Raw genomic sequence first — 27,591 nt, forward strand, 5'->3', positions numbered from 1 at the left:
GGGTTCCCAGGGTGAGTTGGCACTGGATTGTTCATGGAAGATCTGGGACATCATATTATTTCTTCCGTAGTTTACCCTGGGCAATGAAACTTCATGGTATTTGGGAGTATAAATCATATTAACAAATGAGTCTATTTTGACTAAACAGAATTTAGTCTGGGGAGTTTTACTTACCAATTTGTTTCAACAACACTTTTTCAATCTCTCACATATTTTTATTTACTTCATTCATAACTACTTAAGGTCCCAGTTAAAAGAGAAAAGACACTATAGATAACATAGATAATATAATTAAAAGATGCTTGAATATTGATTATACACACATAGTTAGGTAGGTAGATAGATAGATAGATAGATAGATAGATAGATAGATAGATAGACAGATAGATAAAAATATAGACGGATGGGTACATGGATGGATGATTATATAGTGGAGGGTTACCCCTGGCTGGTCTGGAACTTGCTATGTGGACCAGATTGGCCTCAAACTCAGAGTCTACCTTCAGAGTGCTGGTATTAAAGCTGTGTGCCATTATGCCTAACTCAATTGTGTATTATTAAGAAGGAAGTTTCATTGGAAGAATACACCTAAAAGTCAAGTCATAAACAAGATGGAAAGAACTGCATGTTGACATGCATGTACAGAGAAGGAAAGAGGGAGGGATCAAAGGAAGGGAAAGGCACAGAAGAAGGGGTTGACTTGAAGATCATATGATAGTGGACTCATGTCCTTCAGATGCTTTCATTCCCAGCAGTACAAAAGAGTGACATCAAGGCTAATAGGCCATTGCAATACTAGGTAGAAATCTGAGCTCATTCATTTAGCATCATCAAAGCAACTATTACCTCTTCTCTTCTCTGTCACACACTACCATGCTTGCTTGTACTGATGGCAGTTGAAGAGCTTACTTTGTGTGCTCCAACCTCCCAATACACATGCTATACTAATTTATATATCACTTATAAGGCAGATATATCACTTATATATCTCCAGAGGCAGCCCTTTCACACACTCATCCCTTCCAGCAGTATTTATCATGTGCTTTCAGCTAAATACTTTTCTATGAGTTGCGTATGACCTTAAAATCATGAATATTACATTTAAGAGAGAGATTAAGATAAAAAGTGTTGAGAATAAGATTAAGTAAAAGAATAAGAATAAAAAGGAAGAAAGAAGAGGAAGAGGAGGAGGAGAAGGAAGAGGAGGAGAAGAGGAGGAGTAGGAGAAGGAAGAGGAGGAGGAGAAGGAAAAAGAAGAAGAAGAAGGAGAAGGAGAAACAGTAGCAGAAGCTCTTTCAGAATGATGAACTAGGATCCAGTACATCGGGAAGGGTGTCCAGTTCACCTTAGTAGCTCTGGAAAGTCTTTCTTAAAGGAGGGAGTCTATTCTGGAACTATGCAAAGAACAGAGAGGTATGGGAGATCTGGAAACAGAAACTGAACTGTATTTTGCCAGCATCACTAATACGTGGAAACATCACTATAGCAATGGACCCATTAATTAAAAGGTTGCTTTCCTGAGGCATGATGGAGAGAAGCTGGGGACCATCTGTCTTTCCGGAGACTCTCTGGCAGTTGAGTCATCGCCCAGCTGTTTGCGAGCACACACAAGGAACAGAACACAGTGCTGGCCAGCAGCTGCCCTGAACTGGCTTCCACCGCACAAGAGGAAAATCCAGGGTCAGGGAAAACAAACACAGTTGATCCCAGGGCAGTTAGTCATAGTAACCTGTTGTGTGTTCCCTGTGGGAAAATAAAGCAGAAAGTCCCTTCTCTTGGCTAGCGAAGCTGTCATCTCATCACGGTGAGCATGCGTGTGAAGGTGCTGATGCAGATAGCAGCCCAGAGCACAGTGGCAGTGCCCAAGATTCATCTTCCTAGGACAGGCAGTGTTCCAAACGGGGTCCGGAAACCACAGCACACCTTCATGCAGTCCTCAACTGGGGCTCTTGTTCCTGGTTCACCTGAAAGTGAAGGCGTGCATTCTTCATTATGTAAAGTGTTGTGCCTGGCAAGCAGTCAGGATTGCACCAGTGCTCTCAAAAGATAAGCAAAAGGAGGAGGAAAAAGAGAGAGCCAATGGTGTCCCTGGCCTAAGAGAATGATGTGCAGCAGGGTGGAAAGGTTTTCCGGGTCCGAGTCATTGTTTCCCTGCAGGGACTTGAAGACAGCCCGAACAATACATATCTGCTAATTGCTGTGTAAATGTACCACAGGGAACAAGCCTGCTGAGAAAGGAAAAGACTCCTAATTGTCTTCTGCCCATTCGTTTTCATTTGTAGGTCCCTTGGCATAGGACTTGGCAAATGTGGCTTAATGAAATAACCAGAAAGATGAGCTCTTCTTGTTGGCTTAATGTGACAGACCCTTGCCAACACATATTGTAAGCAGCACACAGGGACCACTTTTCCTCCTGTATGTGATCTGCAGTTCTTATTATGTCCCTTCAGGAGCATTTAATGGGATCCCTTAAGTGCAGAGCACTGTGCTAGAAGTGTCCAGAGGGGTGCCCAGGGTTCCTCCCTCAAGGAACTCCAGGGATGACCACTTCAGGAAATGCACAAATTGCCTCTTAGGCTTCAAATGCCTTTTGAAAGGTAATGCTTTTGATTCCATCAACAAAGCAAACTCTTCTCACTGTTTTGTTCTGCAGGTTCTTCTTTTCTCTTTAGCCTGGATGCCCAAGGCAGCTAGAGACTTTAGTCCATATGTCTCATCTTCTAAGCCATCCAAAAACTGACTACAGCCTGTTATTCTCAAGTGTCAACTCTCTGCATTGTGAGTGCTGTGAACTCTGTAGAGGAGATAGATAGGGGGCAGAAGGTCTGGGCTTTTTGTGAAATCCCAGTATCAGAGGTGGGGTAAGGCCAGTTTTCCAATCTGGAAATTTCAAAGCAATGCCTAGTAAACAACCCAGTTAGTTCTTCTTTGTCCTTCTGGCTCAAGTTCTCCTAGAAGATAGGAAAAAGCAGCAATTAGTCTTGATTGCTAGTGCTCAAGACTGTGACTCCAGCCCCTGAAGGTAGTAAATGCAGGATTTACTATAGCTCCACCCACAGGTACATGCCTGAGACTGAGGGAGATTTGGGCAGGAAGCAAAAATGTCTCAGGGCACCCTTTGTTCCCTATCACTGAGCGGGACAACCAGTGGACCCACCAAAGAAAATTCTTCACATCTACATTGAATGATTCCATTGACCTATTTTCCACCATTGTTCCTGGGTTTTTTGAAAGATCCTGGGTTTCAGCACCAGAAGAATTAAGAAATGAGGACACCACTGCTCCTAGATATGGCAGAGGAGAAGGTTTATTGTAGATAGGAGGGAGGAAACAGCCAGAGGCATCTGGAAGGGTCCAGACTAAACCGACCAATGAGAGGAGAGCAAGATGGGAAGAGCAGAAAGAGAAAGAGTGAAGAGGAGAGAAGACCACATGGGAACCAAGAGAACACACAAACCAAAATGGCTGAGTTATATAGGGAAGGGAAGCTGGAGGTAGGGAAGTGATTCTTAGGGGCTGGAGAGGTTTACAGTAGGGATATGCCAGCCAGGATAAACTCTGTAACAGGTACTTGCTTGCCAGTAGGGAGAGCTGCTGGGAGAACCTAGTCCCCAGTGTCTGCTTTGATATGCTAAAAAAGACACCTCAGCTAGCTGTTTGTCCTAGGTTTCTTTGAAAGCTAACATCACTAAGCCGTTCTTTTTCAGTGCTTTGAGTTAGATTACCCAGTTTGAGTTACTTTTCATCATTTCTCTTTTCAGAAACCTAGGTATGCTCACATAAGCTTTTGTGGGTTGGTTTGTTTATATCCAGATGCCCTTCTGCACCTTCTAGTACAGATCCAAAAAATATCTAACTAACTTAGAATGATAAAACTTGAGGATATTTTTGAGAACTGACTTCTGATATTTGACATCAGCTTTCGACTGGCCATGGTGAAATTAGAGGAGGTGAAAAGGCATGGGATCATCTTCAAGGAGCTGAGTGGTGTGGGCACAAACAGGAACACGGGTGTTTGTGACCTGAGCAAATGAGGCAACACATAGGGAATGGGAACAGATATCCATTATTACTGAATCATTGGAACGCTGACTAGGAAATTTCTTGAGTATCAAAATACAGATTTTTCTGTTTATTTATATTCATAAACATTTTGATTTCAAATATTCTTCTATTAGCACAGGGACCAGCAAATGGCAACCACCAGCCCAACATTTCTTATATCCACAAATATTTTTTTGTGTTTAGTGAACTAATTTAAATCTTTTGAAAAATATTTTATAACATGGAAACGTCTTGAAGATTTTGTTGAACCACAGCTATGCCATTTTTCTGTGACCCTTAACAAGATATATCAGATAGTTAGGATATAAAGACAAAAGAAATTTCTGTCTCACTGTTTTGATAGATTGTTCCAGTCGCTTGGGCTGTTGTGAAGTAACACATCATGAGAGGAAAGTGTGCTGGGGAAAAGAGAAGTAAAGGAAGGGGCCCGGGTCCCACTACTGCCTTCATAAGCACCCTTACAGTGACCTAATACCTTCCAGACTCCACAATTTAAATGTTCCAAAACATCCTATTAGCTTCTCCCTGGGACACTGGAACATTTTCAACAACCAGCCTTTGGATGACATTCAAAATTCAGATTATAGTAACAGCCATGAGAAATATGCCCATGTGTTAGTTGTGATTTCCTTTAATGCTACAAGCCTAGTATTGAGCAGCATCAACAAAGTGTATCCCATGAAGCCTGAATCACTTCTGGTCCTCAGAGCTAAGGATCTAGAATGTCCAGCTCTGTGGCCAGCTTCGGCTCATCCAGTCTGCACACACTCAATGTGTGTGTATATTTTGCAAGAGCTCTTCCTGATCAACTTGAAGCAACAGTGCCATGTCTAGTTTCTAAATGGCACTGTCTTTCTGGGTTCACCTAGCATTTGCCCTGCTATCAGACTATATAGTTTTACTCTAGATTAGAGACATCGTAGTCTGGAGTATAAGATGCCCAATACATGGTAGTTGCAAAGCCATTATTTATAGCATGAACTAATTATCCGATAAACAATTAGAAGATCAAGATTGTTTTCATTGTTCTTGCAGATTTCCTGGAATTCTCAAATGCATGACAGAATTTTCTCATTCTCCTCTCTGTGTCTTTTAAGTATTATTTTAAATTTATCTTTGTTGCTATGTTCTGTGTTTTGGATGAACAACTTAGCAATATCAAATTCACTAAATTTATCTAGCTAATCTGGGGCTTAGTTTATATAGTGCTTAAATAATTAGATGAAAATATTTCTATGTCTGTGACTCAGCTTTTAATGGAACACCATATTTCTATTTACAAAGAAATGTCTTGTTCACAGGTTAGAGTGATTTATTTATGTTTTTTTGAGAATCTCAAGACACTTAGCTTAAATTTATTTCAATATTTGTCTTAAGACTGTTTTCCATTGCTGTAACAAAGTATCAGAAGCTGGGTACAGTATATAAGGGGGGGGATGTCTTAGTTAGGGTTTTATTGTGTGTGGAAACACCATGACCACAGCATCTCTCAGAAAGGAGAACACTTGGGACTGGCTTGCAGTTGAAAAGTTTAGTCCTTTAGTCCGTTATCATCATGGTGGGAAGCATGGTGGCATGCAGGCCAACATGGTGCTAGAGAAGTAATTGATTGTTGTACATCTGGATCAGTAGACTGCAGAAAGAGAGAGAGGGACACTGGGCCTGGCTTGAGCATCTAAAACCTCAAAGCCCACCCTCAGTGACACATCCTCCAACAAAGCCACACCTACTCGAAAAAGGTCACACCTTCTAATAGTGCTACTCTCTGGTGACCAAACTTCAATCTGAGTCTATGGGGGCCATTGTTATTCAAACCAGCCTAGGTGGGGTTGTAGAACTCAGTTTAGGAAGCTGGATGGCTTTGTATGCATTTGTTTTGTATTGAGGGTCCATGATCAGCATATTTCTAAAAATATAAGGATCTCCTATGAGGGCTACTTCCCTAAAAAATTCCATCATCTCCCAGCAGCACCACTTTGGAAACTGAACCTTGAACTCAAGGTCCTTTAAGAAACAGTTATGCCAACTGTAGCAGCAGTTACAGAGGGGGCCATGGGTCTTTGCTAAGCGGATGCCTGTGTGCTGAAGGCAATCCCTGACTTCAGTATGCATCTGTTTTCATATGCCACTTGAGACCAATCTGTGTCTAGACCAGAAGGTCCCAGTGACTCTGTTATGTACCCCATCCATCTCCCAGCACAACCCCATGTTTAGTCTTCTATGTAAGAGTGGCTGACCCATCCTGTTCACATCTGAGTTCCTCCCCTGTGATCTTTACCTTCAGGAAGTTGCTTTGACTATATCACACTCCTCTCAGGTCAGTATGCATCTGTTTTCTGTTCTAAACCCTTTCTAAGGGCCAGTCTGCATTCAGCTCCCAAAGAATTAGTTCAGGTCTCTGCTCCAGCTTAGATGACTTTGATACTTGGTTTGTTCTGGGTCAGTGCTGGTTTCCTCACTACCCTACATGAGTACTCTGCATCTCAGTGTTGGGTGACAGTGGCCTCTCTGTCAGGGCCAAAGAGACAAAGAACAAAGATGAGAGTAGCCTCTTGATCGGCCTCAGAACGACAGCTTAGAATATACACAAACAGGTATCTACTTTCCTGTGGGTCCATGGCAGGAAGTATAGATGTTTACTAGAAACTTCTGCACTGAAATCTCTGTCTCAGAGCTCTTTCCAGATAACCCAACCTAAGACAGTAGCTGATATTGCAGGGACACAGCCCCAAGTTTCAGAATCCCACCAACCTTATTCACCACACTAGGCCAGAAGAGTCCCTTAGCATAAGTTTGTAAGGAAGGATGTTACAGAATCAAGACTAAACCTCAAATAGTTCAGAGGAGGGAGGTGTGGAAGCATGATTTATTAGCCTTCAGATTCCTTCCTATGGTTCTTGATCATCACTGTCCTATGTATTCGGAGTACTGTTTGTATCCCTTTAATTGAGTAATAGATTTTGGAAGAGATTCTAACACTTTAAAAGTTACTAAAGGGTTGGTGAGACAGTGCTGTGGTTAAAAGTATTTGTTGCTTTTACAGAGGACCCAGGCTTAGTTTCCAGCACCCACATGGTGGCTCACAAAGATCTGTAACTCCAGGGGAACTCCAATTCCTGGAGATCTGACACCCTTTATTAACCTCTGTGAGCACCAGGCATACCCACGGTGCAATACATATATGTAGGCAAATAAAATGATATAAGTCTAATTTTTTAAGTTATTAAATAATAGGGCATAAAATGAGAGAAGGAGAAGGGAACAATCTACCACCTTTCCTCTGTTCACTCCTGCATTGCTCACAGCTGCTTTCCAGTGAGACACTTATTCGCACACACACACACACACACACACACACACACACACACACACACGTTTTAATGTGCACTGAAGGATGGCCTCAGTGAGTTGAAGATAGGGTCAAACATTGTCTCTCCCCATTTCTATTAGCTTGGCCCCAAGGAAACATCCATCATTCGAAATCCAAGTGCTAGAGTTTTCATGTTCTTGACCTAGAAGTTTGACTGCTTAGTCTGAGGATTCTTCTTCCAGTGAGTAGGTATCCGTGTCCCGTTTCATTCCCAACCTAAGGAAAGCCCTCAGTTTTTTGTCAACACTTCATGTGTTTCTTTGTACAGCATATATTACGAAGAGTTCTTTAAATATAAACAAATTGTTTCTCAAGATATTTTCTCTAAATGTTTGGCATATAATTGTGTAGTCATTCTATATGGCTTTTCTGATCAAGCTGTCTAAAAGCCATAAAAATAGCACTTTGGGAATGAGCCACAGAAGATTCTAACTTCTTACAACTCCAGTTTTAGGAGGATTTGGCGTTGGGTTCATTATTATACCTGGAAACCCATAACAATGAAAATATTGCAGTGTTCATTTCCTCAGAAAGGAAAATTGCCACAAAGCCCAGGGCTTTCCTTTAAAATTTTCAGAGATTGTTGGCTCAGATTGCTTCATAAACGGAAAATTTCAAAGTTAGCTTAAGGAAGCTGGCACCATCTGGAGAGCCTTGGGTCTTCCATGTGTGCTTGCCACATTCAGGTCGCCTGGAAGTCAGGGAACTGGAAATGTTGGCTAAGGCAATGACACTCCCCTCTTTCCTTCAGGAGTGCAATAAACTAGGACTCAAGTTTATACCTACTTTATTATTTTGTTTTTTAATTGAAAATACTTTTGTACAATATATTTTGATCACATTTCTCCCTCCCCCAATTCCTCCCAGTCACCTCCACCCACCCAACCGCACAGTATTTTTTTATCTCTTTCTTTAAAAACAAAAAATAAACAAAAGAACAAGTCCCAAAAAATGGAAACTCCAAATAGGCAAACAAAAGACCCATAAGGTAAAAACAAAATATTACCCCAACAAAAATTAGACAGGCAACAAAACATACCATTGATTACATTTTGTGTTGATTAGCTACTCCCAAGTGTGGGGTCTGTTCTAGAATGTGGTTACTATACCCCGTGAGATTCCATCGAAGAAAACTGATTTCCCCATTGCCAGCAGATGTCAACTGCAAATAGCTTCTGATTTAGGGTATAAGCTTGTGTCCACTTACCCTCTCAGTGTTGGGGTTCCCTCTGGCTTCAACATATGTAGGTCTTAACTCCTGCTGCCACAGTCTCTATGAATTCATTCAGTGCCGTTATACCTAGAAGACAATGTTTCCTTGGAATCACTCAATATCTCTTACACTCCTTTCATCTCCCCTTCTACATAGATCCCTGAGCCCCAGGGGGACAGATTTGGTGAACACACCCCATTTAGGTCTGAGAGCTTCAAAGTCTCTCTCTGTGCACAATGTCCAGTTGTGAGTCTCTGGGTTAGTTCCCATCTGTGGCAAGAGAACGAGGGCTGAGTGATGCACTGATCTACAGGTACAGCAGGATGTCATTCAGAGTCATTTAATTGTTATGTTTCTTTAGCAGAATAGTGGTAAGTTTCCCCATAGGACCCATGATATAGCTAACCTCAGGTTCTTGGCCACTTCAGCAGTGTCGGATATGGGTTCCATCTCATGGAGTGGGCCTTAAATCCAACCAGAAAGTGATTTTAACAACCCAGTTCCTGGATGGAATCTGAAACAACAATAGTTGGGGGTTGTTTTGTTTTTAGATCTCCATTTGAGGAAATCTAATATAAACAAGCAAAACTCTGTTTAAAACTCAAGATAAAATTTGTTTGGAAACACTCTACTCTCCCACTTAGCTACTTAGTCCCTTTGTTAGTTTTTAATTTCTTCCTTTTTGGTATCCAGATGGTTGGGGAAACAGTGTATACATATGGAGTGTAGTGTCTAAGCCAAGGGTTACTGATTTTTGTCTCTCTGTGGGCTCAGTTGCTTTTAGAAATTATTTTGAAATTGCTCCCGTTGCTTGTCCTTGTATATATGCCCCATTTCTTCATGTTCCTATGAGTTGACATATCATCAGGTAATTCCAGATTTTAGACATGTTCTTATCAAAATTAACTGTTGAATGCCTGACATCAGTAAGAAAAATTGAATAAAAACACATCATTTCAACTGACAGAGTGATAGCATTTGACAAATACACTCTGAAACTGTGACTATAAATGAAATTTCTTCTCAGGATTAAGAGTGTGTATGGAAGACCATAGCTAACATTACGCTTAATGGTAAGGGGCTGAACACTTATGAATTTCCCTCCAACGTCAGAAATAAGATGTGGATTTCCACTGTTTGGAGGTGAATTATATTTGTCCAAAATCTATACTTTGAAGCCTTATTTCTGCTACATCAGAATGTGACTTGGGGGGATGGGCCCACACTCAAAAGCTTAACATAAATTAACATTAGGCAATTAGAGTGGATTCTTAATCCAACCTCCCTGGTGTCCTTACAGGAGGAGGAGATTTAGAGTCATGCACAGACCCCAGGGATGTGCCTGTTCAGGATGCTCATGATATGAAAGTGATTAGGCACAGCCCAGGAGAGAGGCCTTTGATGAAGATGCTCCGAGAACAGCTTGATCTGAGGCTCTATTTCCCAAAGCTGCAAGAGAATAAAATAGTTGTTTAAGCATCAGTATGGCTTGGGATGGTTAGTAATTGCCAGCTACTCGAGGTTGAGGACCTGAGTGTGGAACCCAGGTACTCATGTGTAGCTGGAATTTTCTTTAGGCTACCAACCAACTCCCAAATAAAGACACAGAGACTTATTATTAATTATGAATCCTTGGCCTTAGCTTAGGCTTATCCCACTAGCTCTTTTAACTTAATTTAACCTGTTTCTATTATTCATCTGCATTTTGCCTCAGGTCTTTTCACCTTTCTTATATTCTGCACGTCCTACTTTGCTGCTTCCTCTGTGTCTGTCTGTCTGACCCTTGGCATCTCCCTGTCCTCTCCTTTTCTTTCTTACTGGGGCTACTGGAGCCTAAATTCCTCCTCCTTCTTACTCTCCCTGCCTGGAAGTTCTGCTTATACCTCCTCCCTCGCTATTGACCATTCAGCTTTTTACCAGACTAATCAGGTGCCTTAGGGAGGCAAGGTAAAACAGCAACACACCTTTACATAATAAAACAAGCTCATCACACCTTTATATAGTTAAGCAAATATTCCACAACACTCATGGAAAACGTCAGTGGTGGTAGAATGACCCTATACGGCTGGTGCTGGGAGATGCAGAGACAGGTGGATCCCTGAAGCTGTTAGCCAGCTAGCCTAACTAGACCAGGGAGCTCCGAGTTTGGTAGCGTCCCAATTTCAAAGAAAATAGAGAAGGAAAGCAATCTAGGGAAGACCCCAAGATCATCTTGGGTCTCTACACACATTTGACCCTTCATGGACAATGGCACACGCCGACATTAACAAGTGTACGCAGCACATTGACAACTCGTGGAGGCATGAAGATAAGGCAGCTTCCTGTTGGAATAGTTTGACCAGGAACCAGCCACTAGTTCTCTATGTTTCTGGATCTTCCATCTGTCTCTAAAGTACAGTTTTGTTCTGCGTTGTTGAACAATACAGATACCATGACATGGGAAAGGAATGGGGGAGTCTGGACAGAAATCTCAAAGAGACGTTCACAAGGGATGAAGCCGCTTTCCTGGTTCCGGCTGACCCAGAATAACAAACAAAGCCACAAACAGATGTTATCAGCCCACATGTGCATGCTGCTTCCAATGCTTATGAGATATCTGTTGTTTAAGGTTGTTTTTCAATCCACTGGCTGCTTTTTAGCAAATGATTACCACAACACTCAAATACACAATAATTATTCTGGTTCAGGGTCAAGGAAGAATGAATGACTGCAGATTAAAGTTATGCATTTAGCTTAGGTCGTAACAGCTGAATGAGAAATCCAAGGCACAGTAGGGTTGGTTGCATCGCTCTCTTGAAGGGAGGTTAAATTCAAGCAGGCTGAGCACAAAGTGGGATACCAGGTTAAATATGTAGTTTTAAGTGATCTCAAAGTGTATTATTAACTTGGTGGCAAGATCTGGAAAAAGCCAAGGCTCAGAATGCAAGTGATATTTGCAGAAAAGCACATCCTCCCATGGCAGAAGATGGAAGAGGCGTGTGAGATGCAGATTCGCAGAAAGCTTGAAGTGTCCCGAAGAGACTTGGGGAAGACGAGGGTTCAGGCTGCTTTGGTTGAAATGTCTGAGACTGCAGAACATGTCGCTGTCACCTGGGGGGAATGGGTTCCCCTTATAAAGTGAATGGTGCCCTAATGATTTATAGCTGGGAGAACTTGGAAGTTATAGATAAGCAGGAGAGATTTCTGACCAAAATGTTGAAGGTGTGGACAGGTTCCTCCTGACGGCTTATAGTAACATGCAATAGAAGAATGGTACATGGGAGAGGGGTGGCTCACTGAAGAAAGGTTTGCTGAACGAAAAGGAACCAGAACTTAAGGACTTTTGAACCCCCCAACCATCTATCATTACAAAAACAAGAATGACCTGTGACCCCAGCACACGGGAAGCAGAGGTAGGAGGAGGGTCAGGAGGTCAGATTAGTCTATATAAGAAAATTCTATCTGAAAACACCAACAAACACAGAACATTCTGGACACCAGTAACTTTTGAACAACCATCTAATGAAGATCACCGGGTGACTTACACATTCAATCAACTATCACAGAAGAAAAACTGCCAGCTGAGAGTTTTAAGGCACTGATACGGGACAAAATGGAGGAAGAACGTTATTCCTTTGGTTCTAAGGTGTGTTCTTCAGCTTCAGTGAAAAGGGAAGATGACCCTAACATCATCACTGAAACTGTCACTATAAGCCCCTGGGACACGGGTCTGGGAGGTAGAGATGACTGTCACTTCAGAGGACAGGGTCACCTTCTTAGTTTCAGTGTGCCCGTATGCCTTCGGGTGTGCTTAGCATAGAGATTGGGGGGCTGCATTCAAGGCCCCAGGGTGAAACTGCCATCTCCTAACCCATGGTCTGAAGGGCAGGCTATTGACTGAGCCAGAGATGCTGCTCCAACTTTCAACTCCACTGCAGTCTTCCACACCAGGTTCTAAGCTTACTGCAAATGCATGACTTCTTACATTCTATCTCTTTTAGCTGGGAACATTTGCATTATACTATCCCACTGATGCATTTGGGGAGGAAATAACAATTTCAATGTGCACTGGGGGTTCAGTTTTCCCCACTATGAGTCGCATGTTGGGCTTCACTCATATCTGAATCAGAATATGTTGAGATAAAAGTAGAGGCTGAGACTTGATGTTCATATGGGTTAAAACCTTGGGCTGGGGTGAACCTGTGTTGCAAGTGGGGAAGACAGGGACTTTGGGTATCCAGGATACAGAACAATAGGAGCTGAATTATGCCCCTCATGTTAGTCACCTTTCTATTACTGTGACAAATACCTAGGATGACCAACTTATAAAGACAGATGATTTTCCTTGGCTTACTTTTGGGGGTTTCCAGTGTATGCTTTGGGACCTGTGACAAGGCAGTACATCTTATCTATTGTCCAGAATGCCCAAGTGCAGATCAATAAAACAAAGTTTTATTCTTCTTAGAAAATATGTAAGTATCCAAGAAGCACATGAACATACGCTTAACCTCCTTAGGCATCAGAGAAATGCAAAGCAAAGCTACCATGGGACACCACCTGATACCCAATAGGACAGCAATACTGAAAATATAACCTAGAGAAAACCCAACGAGTGTTGGCAGAGATAGGAAGAAACTGGAGTCTCATACATGGCTAGTGAGAATGTGGAATGCATACTTGCCTGCTAGGAAACCTTTGCTGGCTCCTGACAAAAATCTACATATAATTGTCATATGATCTAATAATTCCTTTTCTAGGGATCTAAATAAAATATATTAAAGCAGGTACCCAAATCAATCTCTCTCTCTCTCTCTCTCTCTCTCTCTCTCTCTCTCTCTCTCTCTGTGTGTGTGTGTGTGTGTGTGTGTGTGTGTGTGGGCATATTTATTAGTATATTATAGCATTGGTAATAACAGTTGAATGGCCAAGTGCATAAAGGCAAGAGAATGGGCAGGTACACTTTCACTTATCCATAAAGACAGTGAAGAACTGATGGTCCCACTGTGTGAACAAGCCTTCAAACGTCCTGCCAAGCAGTCACAAAACACCTCTGTGGATGTTGATATACACAGGCAGTATCTACAGAGTCACGGAGCTGACTCATGAAGGCCAGGTGGGGGAGGGAAAGTGGAAAATATTTGTCCGATTGTTGTGCAATTAACGGAGAGGCTCTTTGCACAACATTGTGTGTGTACTGGATAATCCTGAGTCTGTTGTGAGAATTTTGCCTCAATCAATAGTATATATAAAAGGAGATATTTGCTGTGTTGAGCCTTACTTCTCTACAGTAAAATGATAAAAATGACAGTGGAACTGAGAAGAAACCCAAAGGCTATTTCCCTCTCCGACTTCTGCTTCTATAGATTTTGAGCTTTTGATTATCTTAGGGCTAATCAAATTCAGTTTCATTTAGCTGAGTTTTCACTTCCGTGGCTAATCGTATTCCCACACTGTGTTGTTCCAAGAGTCAGAAAACATAAAGCTGTTGCATTCTAGGATGGAAAACAAAGCCTGTCTTTGGTTTTCTTTCTCTGTGATGTTCTGGATTTAAAGCATCACTTTCGATGGCAGTTCCCTGTTTTATCTGAGGACTGGCCCCTGTGCCCAGATGTGCTTCAGCAGAGTGCCATGTCACACAGTCCCCAAGGAGAAGGATACAAGAGGGAAGGTGTCACAGGAATTAAGATAACCTGATGTCTATGATCAGTGACTTCCTTCAGTACATTTTGGTTGACTACGGATGTAAGAAATATTCAACTTGTGGTCGCTCAGTATTTTACATGAATTTTCATACTTGATTTCATCTACTATTGGTGTTTACTCTGTTTTTTTTTTGTATTGTTTTGTTTGCTTGTTTCTATTTCTTTTGGATCTATTTATTTTATTTTATGTATATCAATATTTTGCTTGTATATATGGGTTTGGTCACATGCTGGTCTCTGAGGAGGTCAGAAGAGGGCATCAGATCCCCTGGATGGTTACAGATGGTGATGAGCTATCATGAGGGTGCTAGGAAATGAACCTGGATGCACCAAAAGTGAAGAACCTGGGTCATCTGGACGAGCAATAAGTACTCTTAACTGCTGAGTCATCTTCCAACCTTCAGTTTGTGATTACCATGAAACTTACATAAAGTATTTTTTACTTAAAATAATCTATTCTTTATTAATCACACCTTTATTTTAATCACATAGAAAAGCTATACTTTTTTCAATCCCATATTATATTGCCCTGATTTATGTCTTTACAAATCGAAGTGCTTTAATTATTGCAGTTACACTTATTTTTAATATTTTCTATTCTAACTTTTAGTATTAATGGGAGTTAAATTTGATTTGCATACCGCTATGACAGCGGTACAAGTATTCTCAATCTGGCTATCCACCTACTATGCCTGTGGGTTTTATGGCTTTCTATGCTTTTATTCCTTTAGGAGAGACAACTTTAGCATTTCATGAAGAGCATTCCCTTAACTTTTGTTTAGCTGGGCAAGTCTCTGCCTTTCATTAAGGTTTTACTCTCAGATTTTCAGGATGTAGTGTTCTTGGACCATGGTTTGCTCTCTACACTTGGGGTGTATCAATCAGGGGCCTTGTGGGCCCCTGGGTTTCTGATGAAAAAAAAAAGTCTGTCAACAGTCAACAGTCTTCTATTGGATGATAAACTAATCTGTCAATGGTCAACAGTCTTCTATTGGATGATAAGCTAATCCATCAACAGTCAACAGTCTTCTATTGGATGATAAACTAATCTGTCAATGGTCAACAGTCTTCTATTGGATGATAAGGTGTTTTCTCTTGCCACTTTCCAACTGTTGTCTTTTTTTTTTTTTTAACAATTTGGAATGTAATATTTCCCTGTAATGACTGTACTCTGGGCCACTATTTAGTTCTTTGGGTGTTTTGGATCTGCATGCTCTTTTAAATCTCTAAGGCCTCTTATGTCATTGCTTCTTCAAACCAATCTTCCTGGCGTCATAATGAGTCACTTGACAGGTCCCATGGATTTTCCTCACTCTTATAAATGCTTTTCTATTTTTCTTCCTCTATTGGATAACTTCAAGTAATTTGTTTTATGGGTTTTTTTTTTCTTTTCGTTTGCTTGATCCAATCAGCTGTTGAAGCACTCTGCAGAGTTTTCTTCTCTGGAGTTTCTATTTGGTTTTCATTATTCATGTGTTTTTATTACCTGTCTCATTATCTTAGTCACTTCTTAATTACTGTGACAAAACACGATGACCAAGGCAACTTAGAAAAGAAAGTGTTTAATTTGGGACATGTGGTTTGGGACTTGTGGTTCTAGTAGGTCAGAGTCCATGACAACCATGGCAGGGAGCATGGCCACAGGCAGGCAGGCAGAGTTCATGAGCTCAAAGCACACATCTCAGTCCACAGCGTGAGGTATAGGGAGCCAGCTGATTTACTTTAGTTGTCTTTCTAACTTCTCTTGGAGCTCATTGACCTTCTGCTTGACTTTCTTGCATTCTTTCTTTCTTAAGAATTTTCAATCTCCATTTCTTTTGTGTCTGACACTGGAGTTTTGTTTTTTTTTACCCCTTTGATGTTTGAAGCTTTTTACCTTAACACTTCAGGAAGTAGTCACTTCTCCCAGTCTTCATTGACAGGTTTCGAGGAAAATAAAAACCACAAACCAAAACCAAACAAGAAACACTATGGGGCATGGCTGGTTCTATAATCCTGGTCTCTTAAACCTTTGCTGTAAAAGGACCTGCTCACTTTGCTTGTTGCTTCTCTTGATTCTTTGCTGTCTCTGTCCCACAGCCAACCTTGGTTCCGAGAGCCTCTCCTGTGTTTTCAGAGGGCAGTGCTCCTGGGTGCTCGGTTTCATATCTTATCTGCAGCCAGCACAGGTTAATTGCTGAGATGTGCGCGTGCTGCTGAGGTCTGCGTGTTTTCTGTAGGAGCTGGTACAGGCCGTGCTCAAGAAGGTACAGGAGCTGACCACGAAAGGAGGAGTAGGCAGCCCAAGGGAGGCATCAGCTAGGTATGGGGATACTCAGGTGTGTCACACTGCTGGCTTCATAAGTATGTCTCTTAGTGGAGTCTTTAGGCTGGCTATTAGGGCCCATGGCTGGCAATGAAGAACCGCAGGTGAGATGGAGGACACTCCCTCCTCTTCTCCCTGTTCTTACCTGTTTCTGGTTGATTTCCATTGGCTTGTTCTAGAACTTCTCTTAATGAGGTGAGACAGAAGTGAGCTGTCTGAGCTACAACCCTGCAGGACTGAGGCGACCAAGCACCCACACTATTCTCAGTTTTCCCAGGGGGAGAAAACACAAACCAATCCAGCCTCTCCTTGTAGCAAGCTCTGTTAACTATGGGAGAGGCAGGGGCAGCATGGGTAAAGTGAAGCTGGCCCTCTTACCTTTCCCATTGTGCTCACATCTGATTCCATGCTTCCTCAGGGAAGGTGGAGACACAGCAGCTGGGGCTTCCACAAAATATGCCTAAGTGTGGCTGCCAAAATGGTGTTTCTGTGGGAGACGACAGCGAAGGACCTAATAATAGTGCCACCTTCCCATATTGTTCTATCATTGTCTAGTGGTTTGTTGGATCAACACAGATATGTCTGTAGTTAATAAAAATAAGTTAGTTTTGTGAGCAATGATATTCCATCTGTTCTTTTAACCTTCTCCATAAGGAATCTGAGATTTTGTGTGTTTTAACAGAGGTTTATAGTGAATCTTAATAACCATAGGGCACACCAGCCTCATTCACCTCTGAACTTATTTCTCAAGACTGACAGAGTGAGATCATTTTACTCTTAAATATATATTTACAATGTCTATTGAAAACCTCAAAATATCCTTTCTTGTATATACTGAAATGTTTTTGAAAGTTTAGGCTTCTTCTGGTATTTTATTTGAATTTTTTTGAACTTAATGACCGATTTTAAGGCAAATTTGTATCTTTTATCATACACAATCTCTTTTGTGAATGTAAATTATCCCTTTATTCATTCATATCATTTTTATACTCCCATAAAAGCCTTCTACACTCTTTATTAGGATAATGCCTAAATATTTTTATTAGCCAAGATTCTATCAAAGAGTAGTAATGCCATAGAAAATCTATGAACATGTGATTCAGATATTTTTCAGCATCTTATTTATTTCAAAGAATTGGCTTTCAGAGTTTCCTGTATGAACTGGCTGAGAAAATCCACAGTCTTCACTGTAGGTCATCAAAGAGAGGTGATGAACAGCCCAAGTTTACGGGCTTGGGACTGAATCTCCTCTCTGCTGGAAGAGTTTCTATGCATGCCTTTTGTTACTCAGCCTGACTAGCTGAGAGAGGGCTGTCCAGGTGATAAAGAATAGCCCTCAGTGTTAGCCTCAGTTTACTGGGGACCTTGTGACACTGTAAACTCTCATCAGTACCTAGATTGTGTTTAATCAGATAATTGTGCTCTTTTTCTGGGCCGAGCTGCAAAATCATTACAAAACAGCTTTGACTGCTAACTAACTTGTATTCTGATTTTGTACCTTGAAATTGCTGATGTAGAGGCTGTATATTGGTTTTTGTGAGATGATCTTGTATCCGAACTGTTCTCACAGTTGGTCTCTGGGCTCAGCTTGATGTTCTGTGCTGATACTCAGCGTCTGGAAAGCATTCACTTTGTTCATATGTATCGGCATGCAATCCTTATCATGGAGACGCAACAGTTTCTTTCCTCGTGGTGCTGCCCGTCCCTGTGATGATGGGATTTGGATGCTTCACTCATTCTCTTGATAGCATAGGCTGACGCCTAAATGCTCACCAAAATCAGGATGCTTGTGTCATTGTGATTTATTCAATATTTAAAGTCAGTTCCCTGCATTCTTAGTTTTCTTAGCTATTTCTTTGAAGTCATTAATGCTTTTTTGCTTCTGAGCCTTATAAAATGTCTCTTTCGTGGTATCAAGAAAAGTAGTACGAATGCATTAGTATGTGAATTTCACATGGATTTCTTATATTAAACCTATTTGTACTCTGATAAATATGCCAAGCTATATTTTATTCTATTTCAATGGTTAACATTTTTTTTATAATTTATGTCTATGCTCACAAGTGAAATTGATTTACAGTTTTCTTCCTTATCTGTATTTATTTTTGAAATTGAAGTTATCATAACTTTGTAGGATGTCTTAGGTTACTTTCTTATTTTTAATTTCTTAAACTACTTTTATTAAGAGAATATTATGGGTCCATTCCATGCTAGCTATGTTTTTCTATACAATTTTCTGATCTGGCACTTGTTTCTAATCCATGGTAACAAACAGGAAATTTGTCAAGAATTTCCTTATACTTAATTTTAATATGTAAAGACAGTTATATAATATTGCAAAGGAAATGAGATGTCCTTTGTCTGTAGGTTTATAATTAAGATAAGAATCACATTGCTTCACTTTTGAGCCAGGCTTGGGGCTTCTATATGGTTGCCATGCGAGCTCTCCCTTACACTCCAATGCTTCCTCCCCAGGACACACAGGGCGGTTGCTCCAGTCTCTGTGCCTCACCAGCCTCTCCTTCCTGCTGCTGCACATCATTTTCCACATCACACTGGCCAGCTTGGAAGCTCAGCATCGCCTCGCCCCTGCTTACAACTGTGAGTACCAGCCTTGTGCTTCCCCTCAGTGTGCGTGCACTGGAGCTAGCTATCATCACACCCAAAGGAATCTGTGACATGGTTTCACTATGGATTTCATTGTAATTTTGGTCATTCACTACTCTAGTGTAGAATAATATAGGTGAGTGTGCATGTATGAATGTCTATATATAGGATTTGCCATGGAAAGTGAGGTCTCCAATTTAGATGTTGGCATCATATATGATTGTAAAACATAGTCATTGGTCTTATTCTAAAATTGGGTTTTGCATAAATCTCTCAAAAGTCAACTGTAGGACAGGAATGTCCAATCTGTGATGAGAGTATGGAAACTTAATAATATTACGTGATTTAATTGTGACAAACACAGTATAGCATTTGTTATGTCTATGGGAAATGGCATAATGCATATCGTTTATTTTCAAACTGGTTTTTTTCACGTGATATTTATGAGGAAGCAAATGTCTCACTCAGAGTGTAAACTTATGATATGAGAAAGTCAATATATTTACTACTTTGTTCAGCTGTTCTCATCCCAAAGTAAATCATACTTCAGTTTCAGTAGAATTTGTGTTTGTCTCTTGAAAAAATAAACATTTCAAGTAGAAGGAATTCAATTCGTGTGTTTTCAGTTAAAACTAAAGAGACTCTGAGATATTTGAAGTAGACTCTAATAACAGTTTTGACTTGTCAGTTTTTCTTTGAGAAACCCATTTGTGGTTTTGAAATTTCCTGAACATTCATGAGCGCAAGTATAAGGAAAAGGAAGTAAACACTCCTTCCCTGTAAAATGAAAAAGATCAGAATTCTTCATGCACCTGAGGGCATTAAGTTAAATACAGTGCAGGATTCTGTGATGGTATTTGCAGTCATAAATTATTCATTAGCCGTCTCTCTGAAACTTTGAGACATTTGCAGAGCTAAGGATTTATTAGGTTCAAAATTCCTTTAATAGCAATTCCTGCCCAAATTGTATTTCTATTTGAAATCTCTATTTTAAGATAGGGCTGTTGTCTTTAAACTAATATGTATGTACCATAAATCTACCCAACTTAAATATATAACTCAGAGGGATTGTTTTAACATATTCAAAATTGCAGGTAATTATTCAGAATGCTAGTTAAAAACATGGTCTTCATTCCTACAGGCATGGCATACCTATGGAGAGGTATACTCCAGTGTCCTTTTGCAAATAGTATCATTTGTTGATGGACACAGAAGATGTTGAGGTGCATCAGCTTAGATGAAACTCACTGTCATTTTTGGAGTCTGTCTGGGTGTTTCTGTATTTCCTGCGACAAGGCTGTCCCACAGTTCTACATAGATACAAAATGCAACATGAAATTACAACACAACTTTCTCTTCTCTGTATTTATAAATGTGTTTATTTTGTATGTGTTCTCTCATGAAGTAGAGGTAGACAACTTATACACATACACACATACACACATACATACACACATACGTTTGTTCTGGCTTTGGCTCTTCTTTCCTAGGCAAGGATACGTCAAGTGAGACTGTAATGACATCGATGGATGCTTCTGTTCCCCAGTGCTTGGGAGAACAGACCTTGCTGTTGTGAGAACCAGCACCTTTCCTCTCATCTTTCTCTGTTTCTTACCCACCTGTAGTGGGAACTGCGGGCTGTGTTCCTGCCACCCCAGCTCCTGGTCGCCTGGCTAGCTTATGCCCCGAAATAATTACACGGACACTGTATACTTTTAAACACTGCTTGGCCCATTAACTCTAGCCCTTACAGGCTAATTCTCATATCCCGATCAACCCATCTCTTATAATCTGTGTAGCATCAGTCTTACCGGGAAAGATTCAGCATGTCTGACCTGGCAGCTTGCTTCATGGCGTCTGCCCGGGAGAGGGGAGTATGGCCTCTGAGCTCACTTCCTCTTCCTCCCAGCATTCTGTCTGTTTACTCCTCCCACCTATGTTTTAACCTATGAGGGCCAAGCAGTTTCTTTATTATAATTAACCAATGACCTTCCTCCACCACCCACCTATTCTTGGGGTTTATAGGTGACTCTTACATCACTTTCTCAATATCCAGCTTCTCAGTGTCAGGCTATTCCCATGTTCCTTCTAGAGGCCACATTGCAGAATAACCTGCCCATGAATCTAATGAGACCCTCCCTTCCCTTTCTTCCATGTTCCCAGATGGGACTCTCCTTGGCATGAATCAACAAAATGGAAGTCATATAGCAAACTTCAGTTTCAAAGAACTGAATTCCAACTTGAAGCTTATTTGGATCTCCATCAACTTTCCATTTTGAAGTTCCAGTGTTTTTGAAGAACTAACCAATAAGAAGGGACTAGATTAAAGACAGAGTTTTCAAAACTCGAGTTATTTCCTTCCAGTCATAGGTACCTTGAAGGTGAATTTATAGACATCATAAATTTCTTCTGAAAAATCATGCTGCTTCCTGGGCCAGTGCTAGCTCATCAGGAGCTGCAGGCTTGTGTTGGTTCAGTTTCCTGTGTAGCATTAATATGAATACATTCTTGAAATGGGATAAAAGAGGAACACAGACTTCAGGGCTTTGCAGCTCGTTTAGTGTCCAGGGTCAGCACAGATGAGGTGAAAGGCTAGAGAATGTCTCACGGTCAGATTACAGAAACTCCTGAGAACGGTGTGAGGCTGGGAGGTGAGGACACTGGCCTTTCATTTAGAGTCGGGTTGGCTTTCCATCCCGACATGATTTTTGCCTAGCAGAGGGAGCGATGGCTTTACCATCAGCGCTGCAAGCACAAAGTCCTTGATTGAAACATCCAAATTTTAAATGAAAAGACAAACACCCTCTTGGTCAGCAGTGTTACACACCACAAGCACTTTCCATGTCTTTAAAACATTAGTGAATGAGGAAAAAATGTCTCCAACAAGTGGTGTTCAAATCCCAGACCACCAAGTGCTCACTTGTGGATTTTAATTCTGTTTCTTAATGACTTGTTTCTCTACTTTAAACTCATACCCTCACCCCATTATGGTAAAAGCTCCCTGCTTCTCTTATGAATCCAAGACAAGTGTTTGGGGGACAACAGTAGCATTTATAAATATTGAACCCTTGAAAGCCCTGCTCCCCTTGAGTCCTGTGAATATTAACTGGAAGCAGTGAAGAGTTTTGTTATTTTTTTCAAGCACCACTATTTAGATTTTTACTGGTTGGCAGATTTCTTAAAGGTGCCATTGTGCATAGCTGAAACATAATATTTTCTCTCTCTCTCTCTCTCTCTCTCTCTCTCTCTCTCTTTCTCCTTCCCTCCCTCACTCTTTCCCTTTCACTCACTCACTCACTCACTCACTCACACACTCACTCCCTATTCCTCCTTCCCCCACCCCAAACAGTGCTCCTGTAGGTAAGTGAGGAATCAGTGGAGCAGGGGAGACATCTGTAAATTTCCCCCCAAAGTGTTGTACCACTAACTAAAATATTTTCATTCTATCAGAACCGTACTACTTAAATAAATGTGAGCCTGGTTTCGATTATGTCACTGCCGGTTACACAGAAGTCCTGTGTCTGACTCTGTGGTAGATATGTAGCCAATGTCAGTGAAATTTCCAGGCCAGACCAGTCTGGATTCCCGTGCTGTGCAAAAGCATGCTCTTGTTTGAAAGAAACATTCTAGGTTCAAAACGATGCAAGAGAAATTGCTGTTGATAATAACTACATATGGAAGCTTACATCACTGGGCATCTACTAGCCAAAGACACTAGAGATCATGGTTTTTTTTTTTTTCACTCCAGGGACTACGTTTTGTTTTTTCCCACTGCTGAGAGGATTTGCTCTTCTTCAGGGAGGGCATTCCATGGGTCTGTGTTATTATTTAACCAGGACTGTAGGACTAGCAGGGCTGTATGTCTGAACCGCTGAGGTCTTTGAAGGCATCTGCAGCAGTTGAGGCAGTGGGTGAGAGCTTGCATTCCTGGCTCCCCCTAGCCAGAAACACTATTGAATTATTTCATGCACAGGGCAGGAGGTCTCTTAGCTGGCCAGGTCCTATTACCTTCTCCTGGGTGTCCTTTTCTTGTGTAAATACAAAGCTAAGTTGCAGCAATCACTAAATTGCGGCAGGTACTGTAATGACAAAGACATAGGCTCTGTGAGGACATGAGAGCTGTGGGAAGTCACTGCACATCTGAGCTGCACACCCTGTCCTGGCACCCGCTAACCCCACACATAACAAAACTCAGTTGCACACCTAGACATAGCACTTCCTCACACATATATCGCATAGCTGTACACTCAAACCTAGCACCTACTGCCTTACACACATTTACATATCACACATCTGAGTTGCATACCCAGGTCAACACCTACACCCCTCACACACACACCATACCTCTGAGTTACACACCCAAGCCAGTACCTATTCACACACACACACACACACACACACACACACACACACACACACTCCATACCTCTGAGCTGCACACCCAGGCTAGCACCACCTACACACATACACATCACTCCTCTGAGTTCCACACCCAGGCCAGCACTTATTCCCCAACCCTGTGCTGAGGTTTGAAAACAAGGCCTCACATTGCTAGGCAAGTGTTCACCATTGGTTCTGTGCCTGAGCTGGAATCCTGAGAACTGATCTGTTGAGGTTTCTACTCTCCCTGTTCTTTTTGGAATTCCCGATTTTACAGGTGTTCAGGACAGTTTCTTCCTACTGAGCCTCCAGTTAGACGTTGGGTAATTTTAGTCTCCAAGGATTTATGTGTCTGGAGTACACCCCACAGTTCTCTCTTGTTCATGTATTTGTCTTTACAGTTGAGTGACTACTTCCTTTGGGTCTTTTATTGGCAGCACTCATAGCTGGATCCGCTGTCCCCTAATGGTTAGACACCTCAGATCATCTACGGATTGATGGACACTTAAGTTCTATTTTCCCTGCTCGAAGAGGACATGCCACTTGTCTCAGAGGCAAGCGGTTAATAAAGGCCTTGGCACTGTTTCCTCACGTGTTCTAGCATTCCAGTGATACTCAGTACTGAGACCCAACTGATGAAACCCCTGTTTATGACAGTAAGCCTGGTGGCTGATGTGGGTCAGTGACATCATCCCATCCTGCTGGCTGTGAGATGGGGGTCAGAGGAGCCCCTGTATCTATACGCAGCTCCCACATACCAGTCTCCCCTGACTTGCCATCCAATGATGTAGCTACAGACTTCACCAGAGCTTTGCTGAACATTAATCATGTTCACTGTGCCTGGACCCTTGGATTTCTGATTATTTGATGGGTCTGTCATGGTAAGAATAACCATATTGACAAAGGAAAATTTTTTATGTTGATTTTTCTCTATGTGCGTAATGAGAACAGAAGAGTTAATGTGAATGAAGTGGGAGGTAAGATACAGAGAAAGTCACGTCCTGGGCTTGTTGTGTGTCATCTTCTGCTGCCGGTTGTCATTAGAAGTACCACTGGTACACTGGAAGTGGCGTCTTGGAGGACCTTGCTCTTCCTTCCTGTCCTTCTTGCCTCCCCTCCCGCTACTCCAGCTATTCCTTGACTTAGATGCCATAAACAGCCCCTTTCTTTTCCTGATGGAGCTTGCAGGTGCTCCCTACCCCTAGTAAAACAATTTTTAAAAACTGCCAACTTACAACGAAATTGTGGCTCTTCTCTGCCTACCCCCCCCCATGCCAGGGTCAACATAGGGATCTAACTTCCGCTTCTCAGCAGTTGTCTAGGAGCATGTGGGCATGTATGTGCCTTCTAAGCACACACGTAGTAACATGTGCTGGAAGGAATGCTTCCTTCAGCCCCTGAAGACTGAGGTGAATTGATTTCCATCCATGCATTCACTCGAGTCTCTCGGGGCATTCTGGGTAGCAGCTGATGCAATCCCAGTGGAAGACAAGTTCCTTATCAGTAAACTCCAGTGGAAGCAGGGCCAAACGAGCTCTTGCAACTCCAGTTTGCTAGACTTGCTGCTCCTGGAGTGAGTGCACATGAGTTATTGCAAAAAGCCACACCCAGGCAAGAGAGCGAGCTGAGAGGTTTGCCCTGTGGCCAGGGAGCTGGAACCAAGGTGAAGACCTGGGCCCATGCTGTGTCTGTGCGTGTCTTGATTTACGTTGGAGTTGGAGTTACAGAGCAGTGTTTAACTTATACGGCATACTTCAAATAGAATGTCTCATCTCACTATGCGAAGAGTTGAAATGGAATACTTATATTATTTAATGTCATTGTAGATGGCTGTGGGCCACGCCTTGCTATGCCTCTGTTTCTGCACTATAAACTGGGTGGCACTTGTCTTCATGTCATTTGGGAAGGCTGACTTAATCAGGTCTTCAGACATATCCCTGACATACATTGATGACTATAAGCCAGTGCCTATTAAATATAAACCGCTATTGTTGATATCACTATAGAAGTAGATTGTTCAAGATTTATTGTTCAAGACTCATGACTCCAAGATACTAGAACAAACTCAGATCCATTAATAAAATTAGAAAATGATGAACCTCAGATGGCAATACACAATTCTCTATAACGATCCTTGCCTCTGTTTCATGTCAATTCTGCTGAACCCCAAGGTTTTGCCTCCTCTGTGCTGTATGGCTGGAATGAAGATTGAAGAAGGATGCTTAAAAGAAATCCCACACTAGCTCAGAATTGAGAATAATAGATGGTTATTTATTTAGGGGTAGACTCACAAATCAGAATACTCTGCTGGAACAGAGAACAGAAACTGAATACCGTAGCCAGAAAAGAGGCCAGACACAAGCTTTATATTGGTTAAATAATATAAGAGGCCACACCCCAGTGAGCGGGTAAATACTGACTGTAGGACTTCCCTTAGCACCTCCCCCTTTTGTTTAAATAAAAGAGTTCTAAGCCTAATACAAAATCATATACAATAAGAACAAATATATTTAATAATTATCCTATCCTAACTAGTTTAAGTCTTGTATAACAACTTGGCCAAGTCATGAGAGGAAAGTAACTACAACTATCTAGTCTTCAACCCCATCGAAGATCCAAGAAGGGAAATAATATTATTTGAGTAAGCAGGAAGTGCAATCAAGCAACTTCCAAAATGTGCAACAAATGACAGAGACAACTGGCTACCTGGGCAATCACCCAAAGTCTCATTTGCAACCTTGAAGCAACCAACCTTGGCTAAGGCCTAGAGTAACTGACAGACCATTTTCAGAGGCAGGAAATTTTTCAAAACCATCTTACCCTGTCTTGGCAAGATTTGACAGTCCTGCTTATCCATTTCTGGATACCATGTACCTTGTCAGTGGTTAAGGCCTGGGCAATTCCTTGCCCAAAGGCCAGTTTTGCCGAGAGGAAAACAAGCTCCAAGTGGAGTGTCTTTGAGAAGAGTGGGATGACTGTAGTTGAAAGGCTTATCAAGAATGAATACCTTGGCTGGACAGTGGTGGTGCATGCCTTTAATCCCAGTACTTGAGAGGCAGAAGCAGGTGGATCACTGAGTTCAAGGCCAACCTGATCTACTGAGTGAGTTTCAGGACAGCCAAGGCTACACAGAGAAACTGTCTCAAAAAATAAAATAAAATAAAAAAGAATGTATACCTTGGATAACCACTAGCAGATGGTGATCAGCACAGAGGCTTCCAACTAGCCTGTCGAAATAAGGGTGGCGGGGCTGTGTCCCCAGCACCCTGCCACCTGCACGGCTAGCTTTACCCGAAATAATTACACGGAAACTGTATTCTTTTAAACACTGCTTGGCCCATTTCTACCTAGCCTTTTCTCGGCTAACTCTCACACCTGGTCTAGCCCATTTCTTATAATCTGTGTAGCCCACGAGCTGGCTTACCAGGAATGATCTTAACCTGCGTCTGCCTGGAGTGGGAGAATCATGGCGACTCCCTGACTCAGCTTCTTTCTCCCAGCATTCTGTTCTGTTTACTCCACCCACCTATGTTTTAACCTATGAGGGCCAAGCAGTTTCTTTATTGCTTAACCAATGAAATCAACAGATTGATATATGACACTCACACATCATTTCCCCTTTTTCTGTTTAAACAAAAAAGGAAGGCTTTAACTTTAACATAATAAAATTACATATAGCAAAACAGTTATCAAGCAAGAATTACAGTTATAATATTTATATCTATTTTATCTTTTATCATAACTAAGGAAAACTATAACTATTCATTCTTCAACTCCATCAAAGACTCCAGAAGGATATAATACCACCTAAGTAAACAAGAAATAAGAAAACTCTAGAAATGACAGAGACATCTCGCTGCCTGGACAGTCACCCAAAGTTCTTTTGTACCGTTGGGGCATCCATCTTCAGCCTTCAGGCCCATAGTATCCAGCAAACATTTTCATCAAGCAGGAAATTCCAAAGACAGTT

At 41.6% G+C, this 27,591-nt stretch overlaps 1 protein-coding gene across 3 annotated transcripts in view; it reads left to right on the plus strand.

Annotated features, from left to right (window-relative positions):
* The window catches only part of LOC121438803 (piezo-type mechanosensitive ion channel component 2), a 349,253-nt gene that overhangs the window by 120,389 nt on the left and 201,273 nt on the right, over positions 1–27,591 (plus strand). For all 3 annotated transcript variants that reach the window (XM_041639240.1, XM_041639241.1, XM_041639243.1), the window contains exon 3: positions 19,110–19,235. In XM_041639240.1, coding sequence (XP_041495174.1) covers positions 19,110–19,235 — 126 coding nt within the window. The remainder of the gene's footprint in view (positions 1–19,109; positions 19,236–27,591) is intronic.

Source organism: Microtus oregoni, unplaced genomic scaffold, assembly GCF_018167655.1.
Source record: "Microtus oregoni isolate MIOR12 unplaced genomic scaffold, Mior012 000057F_ref0000458, whole genome shotgun sequence".
Classification (NCBI taxonomy): Eukaryota; Metazoa; Chordata; class Mammalia; order Rodentia; family Cricetidae; genus Microtus; species Microtus oregoni.